Raw genomic sequence first — 9,617 nt, forward strand, 5'->3', positions numbered from 1 at the left:
AAACCAATGTTGCAAAAGGGTACAGTTTGAGGTCAAAGGGTCATACAAGGGAGAGGAGATCTCACAGTGTCCCATTATCTAAATGGAAGGGTCATCATGAACTCCAAAGGCTTGTAAAACTAAGCATTGAATTATGTTTATGTAGCTCTTGTTCAAGTCTGGGGAAAATTGCCTTCCCGGGGAACATTTCCAGTGAACATTTTCTCTTCTTGCTAAAGTGTTAAACTTGCGATTCAGCTGTGTCCCTTTAAATGGGGATTGTCTGTGTTTAGACTCCTCTTACCCAAACAGGAGAGGTTTCTTTGAACTCAGCTTATGCTCTACTGGATTTTGGCAATCACGGAAAAAGAAACGTGCATCATTTAGAAGTTTGCCTTAATTTAGTATTTATTTGATTTGATTTTACTTTACTTTGCTTTACTCTATTTTACTCTGCTTCGCCTTGCTTTGCTTTGCTTTACTTTACTTTAGGGACGTGGTGGCACTGCGGGTTAAACCGCAGAAGCCTCTGTGCTGCAAGGTCGGAAGACCAGCCGTCGGAAGATCGAATCCACATGACGGAGGGAGCTCCCGTCGCTCGTCCCGGCTCCTGCCAATCTGGCCATTCAAAAGCATGTAAAAATGCAAGTCGATAAATAGGTACCACCTCAGTGGGAAGGTCATGGCGTTCCGTGTCTAGTCGCGCTGGCCACATGATCATGAAAACGGTCTTTGGACAAACGCTGGCTCTATGGCTTGGAAACGGGGATGAGCACTACACCCTAGAGTCAGACACGACTGGACTAAATGTCAAGGGGAACCTTGCTTTGCTTTGCTTTGCTTTGCTTTGCTCATCAAATGTATACACTGCCCAACTTAGTGAGCCACTACTCTGAGCGATTTGCACATAAAGATGTGACTAAATTATAACAACAATATAAATGAATCCGTTCGAATCAATTTAAACCTCAATGGCAGAAACAACAAAGGGTGACATAGAATATACAGAAAGAACAACAAATGAAGAAAAACTAGAAGTTTTAAAAAATTAAGAACTTATTGATGTTGTTATTAAGAGTTATTAATAACAATTCTAGGGACCTTGCATGAGCTTGTTTGTGATAATTATACAATCATAAAAAAAATTGAATCAAGATGGGGCCTCTATCGTCACAGAGTCCAACCCCCTGGTCAAGGCAGGATGCCAAGTCAAAGCAGCTCTGGCAGCAGATGGTTGTCCAATTTTCACGTCGTTGCCTCCAGAAGCTCTCACCACCTCTCGAACAGCTAAGAAGTTTTTCCCCCCTGATATTCAGCCTAAATCTGGCTTCCTGCAACTTGAACCCATTGTTGTGTGTATCCTGCACTCTGGGATGATGGAGAACAGATTCTGCCCCTCCTCTGGATGACAATCTTTCAAGTCTTTGAAAAGTGCTGACCTATCTCCCCTCAGACGTCTTTCTTCAAGACTAAACATGCCCAGTTCTTTCAGTTTTTTTCTGTACCTTTAAACATCCATGTTCAAGAGCTGTAATACCTCTGTATTACAGTTGCTAGTGAAGATCAACAGCAAAGGCCTATGAAGTTGACCTTCTGCTTGTAGACTTCCCAGAGGCATCTCTTTGGCCCTGTGGGGAAGAAGATGGACCTTGGGTTTGACTCAACAGAGTCCATATTTTTATCATTGCTGAGGCTCGTTTTCGTGCAGACGGATGTCATCAGACAAAGCAGTGTTACACGGCTCTGTGTTCTAGCATTCAGTCTTCATACCATTTGCATTTCAAGAACTTTGCACATTGATGCAGTTAGATAACCCCTCCGGTTAACCACTGGACAAAAGATGTCTTATGATCATATATCTCCACCAAGATCATTTTGGAAATACAGAATATATAAATAATATTGGGGTTGTGGGGCTTTTTACTTCTCAGAGAAATATGGGAATAAGAAGAGTCTTCTAGCCAGCAGTACAGAAACACCAAAATGATGGTAGAACTTCTTCCTTGTTGAAGTACCTTTCTCTGGAAACATCTACCCATGCCACCCAATCCTCTCAGAACATGCTCCTCCAGGTTGCCATACTGAGGAAAGCCAGGAAGTCATGTCCTAGAAACAGAGTCTTCTTGGTAGTGGCCCCTTCTCATGTCCTTCTAGTGGAGTTGCCCTGGCCTCTTCCCTCACAACGCTCAAAACAAGGCTGTTTACCAATGCCTTCGAGAGCATCCTCTCCTAATGTTTTATGAACTGATCGTGTGATTATTCCCACTTGCCATCAATTTGTGTGCGTTTTTCTTTATTCGATGATTACTATCGTATCTGTGCTTATGTGTGTGGATCTTTTTTTAAGATATTAATTGTGATTTATTTTATATTCGTGCTACTTTGGAGGTACACTTCCCAGGACTAATTGACATGACAACCAAGTATAACAAGCAGACCATTCCCACCGCCTGGTTTTAGAGACCCATTAGTGGACGGATCGGCCAGCAAAACTGTTGTGTTGGCTACGAATCACCGGTAAAAGAGAACTAAAACAAACAAACTTCTGATTGTCTCACCAAAAGTTCCTCTCTCATGTTAGGCTGATAGAAAAGGAAGTTCGTCAACAAGCTGGTCTAGGCGTTGCCTGATTTTCCCCATCCTTGGGTTATCAGACTCCTTCACCCATCACCTGCCAGCAGCCCCATTCCAGATGGGTTATGGCGAGCGGTAATCATAAACTGAAGCAACACTTCTGACGAGCCGCCATAAATTGACAAGGACGCCATTATCTTTCTTGGCAGAGTCCTTCCTCCCTGGTTTGTCATCGGGCAATCAGGGCTGTTACTTTACAATCTGCTAAGAGAGACTATAAACCGTCTCAGCTAGTGCCATGATACTGGAGTTATTCAATAACCAGAAGGCATACCCTTTAAAAGTCTGACTCAGTGGCTGTCTAGCCTAAGATCTCAACACTCCTGATTATTTGGAAGAAGCCACAGAGTCTCAGCTGACCATGAACATCTATTTGACAGTGACGCTCTGCTTATCGGCTCTTCTAGCGATTTCTGATGGGGTCACGGTCACGGTAAGTGTCCAACAGCCTTCCAGAGCAGTTCAGCTCCCATGTGGCTTCCCCATTTGGTAAGATGTCAACTGCAGTCCAATTGGTACAATTAGCTCACGACCCATGCTTTCGTCCCAGTTTCAGGTGGTGGTATCTCTAGATAGGACTGGGAAAGAGTAGCTGGTTCTCATCTTAGAACTGCAGAGCTGGAAGGGACCCTATAGATCATCAAGTCCAGCCCCTGTCAAAGAGGTACAGTGGGGAATCGAACTCCCAACCTCTGGCTTCACCATCAGAAACCTAAATGACTGAATAACTGGGCAGGAAAATATTCAACCAGAAAAGAATGAGACACAAATATATATATTTCTTTTCAATCTCTAACAGAACTTACCCCTCTCATGACAGATCTCTGTATTTAAAAAATGCAGAATTTAAATCTGATTACTGTTGTATCACAGGATGTGATATTCAGAAGCTGAACCATTGGAAGACGTGGCTACGTCATTGCGAGCCACCATCCTATCCTGTTCAGTGATTGTTCTGGTGTCTGTCTGTCTGGATTTGTGTAGCTTCACAAGGGGAAATGACATATTGTGCAAATTGTGCAGGATAGGATGGCTGGGCGTGGGGAAATCACCTGACGTCTCACTCTCATGCTGGAGGAGAGATTGCTCATGAGCTGTCATTTCAAGACAGCTTTCCTCAAGGCAATCCATGTCACTGTTCACAGGCTCCACAGTGCCCTAAATATATTTGATCTCTCCTGATTCGAGATACTTATGCAGGATTGGGGCCTGGGCAATGTTTGGATGGGAGACCACCAAATAGGGATCAACTAGGAAAAACAAGCCTGCCTTGACTTTAGGCCACAATGAGTTCCAGTTTCAGCCTCTGGAATCACCAGAAAGGTCTGGGAAGGATTCCTGTTGGACCGTTTTCAGCCCCTTTGCTCCGGGGTGAGTTAGATGGGACCAATGATAGTACATAGTCATTGTCTCCACTTTTCAGTGTCCCACCTTGGGCTTCAAGATCGGTCCTGGAGAACAGCTGTTATATTGGAGATGGGACTCTGAGAGCTATCTTAAAAAAAAAAAAAAAAAAGCAACTTCTACAAGCCTGATGAGCGGCTATGATTTGAAGTTCCTTAGCAGAGTTGGGATGGGTTGATGAGAAGCAACATTGTCCTGGAGGACATTTTTTAATCAGAACAACCCACTACCCTCTCGTGCGGAATGTTGGCAACCCTACAGTACATTCTCCCAACGAAGGAATGTGCCGCTTCTTGGAAGGCTTTTTCTGCCTCATTGCCCCTTGCCTCTTGGGCAGGGTCTGATCCCTTCCAGCTTTGCAGTTCTAAGATTCTAAGATTATTCAGACCTTTCGCTTGCAACCTTCTTAACTCGCAAACCATTTTCTCCACCCTTCCTTTTCTCCCCCTTTCTTCTCTGCAGGTGGACGACTTCTCGGTCTCCTTAGAATCCGTGAAGCAGCTGAAGGTCCTCCTTGATGCGGAGCCCAGGAACCCACGCTTCCGTAGCAGCCGATACATCGCAGTGTGTACGCACCCACAGCTGCCTGCCGAGATAGCGCCTGTTTGTTCCAGCTCCAGGGCTCCAAGTGTGTTCCAAAAGCTCGGTACGTGGCAGTCACCAAGCTGTACCAGTTGTGTAGGTTGGTGCCAACTCCATCAGATGCAAAATGTGATAACAAATATCCTTCCCTAAACACTGATTGCAGGAAAACAGAGCCGTTTTGCCCTCCTTCATTCCCTTAAGCAGAGAGGAGCCCTAAAGTTCTTCTTCCTTATATTCCTCTCCCACTATACCTAGGATTTTACCCTCCCTCCATTTGATTGCAGAAGAGGTGTGGAGGTATTCCTGTTCCCACACCTTGTCTATGCCTGCAATCCATATCTGTCTCCAAAAGCTTATGGCTTAGACCTCAGTAGGTCTATGGCACATTTTCAGAGTCCACAATCTCAACTTAAAAAACGGAGGCTCTGAGAGATCCAATCCTTACAAAAATGACTGTGCTGGCATAGCAGGCAAAAGAAAAAGAAGAAACAAAACGAAGCATTGTGACACTCGAAATATTTTTTTATTTGAACATATAAATCTACAAATTACAACAGAGTACAGTCCCCCCCCCTTTTTTTTGGGGGGGACAGAGATTCCAACCTCATTTAAGTGCCGAATTTCTCAAGTTTCCAGAGAGCATTGAAAAACACATAAATCATTTGGCCCTAAGGAAAGGCTTAGGGCGATATATTAATTGCCCACGAATCCTAGAATAATTGAGTTGGAAGGGCCAATTAGGATATCAGATCCAAGGCAAGAATCCAAATCAAAACAGATCTGACTGAGAGTTGTCCAATTTTCTCTTGAAGGCCTCTAGTGTTGGAGCGCTCACCCCCTCCCAAGATTCCATTGTTTCCCTTGTCGTACTGCTCTAACAGTCGAGAAGTTTTTCCTGATATTCAGCCTGAATCTGACTTCCTGGAGCTTGTGGCCATTTATTATGTATCCAGGCCTCTGGGATGACTGAGTACAGATCCTGCCCCTCCTCTGTAGGACTCCCTTTGAAGTCTTTGAAAAGTTCTTTCTTTTCTCCCCTCAGTCTTTTTTTTCCCCCTCTCAAGGCTAAACATGCCCAGTTCTTTCAGTCTTTCGCTCCTAGGGCTTGGTTTCCAGTCCTGGATCATCTTTGTGGTCCTCCTCTGAATTTTGAAAACTCATATTAAAATATAGGAGTTCATCTCTAAGGTGCAGAATGCCAAGTGTTCCTTTTTTGAGCAGAGCAACAACGACAGGCTACTTTCCTCACGTGTTTGAAAGTAACTTTCCAAACTCTAGGTTATGGTTCTGGAGCCACAAAAAAGGAGCTCCTTTTTAAAGAATGGCTCCTCTTGTCTTCGTTTCAGAATTTGTCGCCCGCGATGCGACAATCTGCGAGATCTGTGCGTACGTCGCTTGTTCTGGATGCTAACCCAAGCGCACTCCGGCCATCGCGACTGCCTTCTGAGATGTTCCTGGTGGCTGGACCATTCTGCTCCTGCTGCTGTTCCTCTGTCCATCTCAACAGATGATGATTCTTGCCTGCTTGTATAGATGGGAGGCTTTGGCTTCCTGGCTACTGCTGCTCCAGTTTGGCTTCCTGGACACCCGCCATTACACTTTGTTGTGGTTGTTGTTAATTGTTTAATCGTGTCCGGCTCTTCGTGCCCCCATGGACCAGAGCATGCCAGGCCCTCCTGTCTTCCATTGCCTCCCAGAGTTGGGTCAATTTCATGTTGGTCACTTCGATGACACTGTCCAGCCATCTCGTCCTCTCTCGTCCCCTTCTCCTCTTGCCTTCACACTTTCCCAACATCAGGGTCTTTTCCAGGGAGTCTTCTCTTCTCATGAGATGGCCAAAGAACTGGAGCCTCAGCTTCAGGATCTGTCCTTCCAGTGAGCACTCAGGGTTGATTTCCTTCAGAACGGATAGGTTTGTTCTCCTTGCAGTCCAGGGGACTGTCAAGAGCTTCCTACGAACCTGTTTATCAATGCTTCCCAATCTTGGATCATCAGGTTCTTTTGGCCTAAAATACCCAGAAGCCTTCACCACAAGCTGCACTGGCCAGGATTCCTGGGAGCTGCAGTCCAAGAACATCTAGAGACCCAAGGTTGGCAAGCACCGCTGTAGAGGGTTCAGAAGGAAGGGAGGCAGGAGAGGAAAAAGATTGCCTAAGTTATGTCCCGTTTCCACTTGCTATGCTAGTTACATACCTTCTAATGTAGCTAGGAGCCATACGATTCTTTACATCCATTCTCTGTAACTTTTTTCCTGCTTTTCTTTCCTTTTTCATTAAAAAAGAGAGCGACTTGCATTCAAGAATGTATACAAAGGGGTTATAAAACCACCACCCCCTCCCAATTTTCCAGAAGCAAGAAAGCATAAAGGAGCACTTTCAACAAAATGTTGAATTAAGATTAATTAAATCAGTGCCTCTTTTATGTGCAACCTAAGTAAGAAACTCAGATGATTGCGGGACCAACTGAATTTTTTTTTTAAGAAATTTAAAACATGTTCTTCAAAATGGCCATTTTCCTGGTGCAGGGCGAGAAGAGCCAAATGCTTTTATTTTACTCAGAAAACCACAGTTGAAGAAATCTCGGCTCAGCTCTCCAATGTTTAACATAGACTCATAGAGTCGGAAGGGGCTTATAAGGCCATCGTCCCACATACAGTATATGAGCTTCAATGTCTATGTAGAAACTTCAGATAAGGCCCTTTACGATGCTATTGTTCTGCTCCTTTGCAGAGTTTAAGGAGGTTTCGGGCGCCATAATTCTCTGTTCATAATCCCCCCCTCCTCCTTTGACTTAAAGGTGGGGGGAAATTGTATTGTGTAGTTGGATTAAGGAGCCCTCCATGTATAGTTCAGCTCATACAGAAAGGAATTGTTGTGAGCTTCCAGGCAAATAACCACCGAGTAGTAGAATATTTAGCCTTTGGTTTCTGTCCGTGGAGTTTTCTTAGCAAAGAGACTGGAGTGGCTTGCCAGTTCCTGCTCTAGGTGGATTGCATCAAGTCAGAACTCTCCACTAGGACCTGTCCGTCTTGGGTGTCCCTGCACGGCCCAGCCCATAGCTTCTCCGAATGACTCAAGCCCCTTCGCCACGACAAGGCAGCCATCCGTGAAGGGGGTGGCATGCTCTGGTCCATGGGGTCACAAAGAGTCGGGCATGACTTAACGTCTAAACAACAAGTAGACTATTTAGATATTTAGATACAAGTAGTGCCTCGCTAGACGATGATAATCCGTTCCACTGAAATCATTGTTTAGCGAAATCATTGTCTAGCGAAAAGCATTTCCCTATAGGAATACATTGAAACCTGTTTAATGCATTCCAATAGGGAAGAATCGTTGTTGTCTAGCAAAGATCAGCCATAGGAAAGCCGCTTTGCGAACTGCCAATCAGCTGTTTAAATCGCTGTCTTGTGAAGCTTAGGTCCAAAAAACACCCGTTTTGCGAGCGTGGAGGGAGCTGTCAAAATCATTGTCTCGCAAAAATTGGTTTGCGAAGCAGGGACCAAACATTGTCCAGCGAAATTCCCCCATAGGAATCACTGTTTTGCGAATCACTATGGCTGAAATCTAGGAGTAAGTTACAACAAGAGGGCGCTTATTAAATCAATTGAACTGGACTGAGCAGTTGACTCACCAAAAGCCTACTGATTTCCACGGGTCTACTCTCGTTGCAACTTACTACTGGATTTCAGTCATTGTATTGCAAGCAAGTGCAGTCAGACTTAGAATAGATCCTTTGTAGTCAAAGGAAATGAATTTAGTTACTGATATAAGCCCCATTGATTTCAATGAGTTTACTCTTAGTTTAATTAACTCTGGATTCAACACACAGGATGACATCTTCCTTCCTTCCTTCCTTCCTTCCTTCCTTCCTTCCTTCCTTCCTTCCTTCCTTCCTTCCTTCCTTCCTTCCTTCTCATATTTAAATGTGTATTAGTGTTGTATGAAGCTGCCTCAAGAAAAAAATAATTCTTTGCTTCCTGATTTTAGTCATGGATGTCATTGCAGAACATGGTTTCAGAAATAAACATAATTCATTCATTAATTCTCATTCTGCTGTTTGTTGATGCAAAGGTGTTTTTGTCTATCACTCCAAATAATTCTGATTCTGGAGAACAGGGTCCGTTTTTTGTATTACACACAATCAATTGACCTGGTTGATCGACCAATCCATGAATCGATGGATCGGCCCATAGCATTTGTTCATTATCTTTCCATCGATCCGTTTGCAATAGATTAGAATACGCATGAGCAGAGACAAGACCACTCAAATCAAATTACAAACTTTCAGTATATAAAACTGGGGGGATTCAGTATCAAGAACAGCACACACTTTGGGAAATGTCTGCACCAAGATAAATCCTGATTTCTGTCCGGGGAAAGAATAAAGGCCTTCCAGGCCAACACCAAACAAGGATGGGAAAAGAATGCCATTGGGATTTTGAGAAATGAAACAGAAGCGATGTTTGAGAAATGAAGTGGAAAGGATAGCAGTGTTTCCACACCCCTATGACAAGCAGATTGCTTCAAATCTGAACGTCAGCCAGCCACATCCTCTCCAAATACACTCCAATTCATTCTCCAGGGTTGGCATACAAATCAAAAGTGTTCAAACTTATCGATTTTTGGCAACTCCCTGGCGCCCTGAGTATTCAGAGTGACTCAAAGCATTGGGAGAGATATCATGCAGAAAGATTTTTCCCCAGCTATCACCATGTCTAGCTTTCCTGGAATTTGCCCACACCAGGAAACTCTGGACATTGTGGCTGAGTGGTTAGTGTGGGCTTCTCAGACTCTGTCACAGTCTTGACAACTGGAATTCATACCTCTAATCGCAAGGAGCAAAATAGGACCACCAAGGCTGGACAATGATAGACTGGACTCCAGGAATCACTTCAGTTGACTTCTAGAGTCCTCCAGGGCGGTGGCCATCACTGCACGTTATGAATGTGAATTGCATCATTCCACCATACGCTGCGTGAAGAAGTGTGTCCTATTTTCTGTTTTGGAATGTCT

At 44.2% G+C, this 9,617-nt stretch overlaps 1 protein-coding gene across 1 annotated transcript; it reads left to right on the plus strand.

The window, feature by feature from the left end:
* Positions 1-257: 257 nt before the first annotated feature.
* LOC110089364 (guanylin) lies at positions 258-8,646 on the plus strand. Its single transcript, XM_020812377.3, has 3 exons — positions 258-3,046; positions 4,480-4,663; positions 5,949-8,646. The coding sequence occupies exons 1-3, from the start codon at positions 2,975-2,977 to the stop codon at positions 6,011-6,013; spliced, it is 321 nt and encodes a 106-aa protein (XP_020668036.3). The 5' UTR covers positions 258-2,974; the 3' UTR covers positions 6,014-8,646.
* The last annotated feature ends 971 nt before the right edge of the window (positions 8,647-9,617 follow it).

This window comes from Pogona vitticeps, chromosome 7 (genome assembly GCF_051106095.1).
Source record: "Pogona vitticeps strain Pit_001003342236 chromosome 7, PviZW2.1, whole genome shotgun sequence".
Lineage (NCBI taxonomy): Eukaryota > Metazoa > Chordata > Lepidosauria > Squamata > Agamidae > Pogona > Pogona vitticeps.

Bases quoted from the DNA above. Each gene is read 5' to 3' on its own strand.
- LOC110089364 (XM_020812377.3), top strand. From the start codon at position 2,975: ATGAACATCTATTTGACAGTGACGCTCTGCTTATCGGCTCTTCTAGCG. The intron at 3,047-4,479 runs GTAAGTGTCCAA...TCTTCTCTGCAG, and splicing joins CTGATGGGGTCACGGTCACG to GTGGACGACTTCTCGGTCTC. The intron at 4,664-5,948 runs GTACGTGGCAGT...TCTTCGTTTCAG, and splicing joins AAGTGTGTTCCAAAAGCTCG to AATTTGTCGCCCGCGATGCG.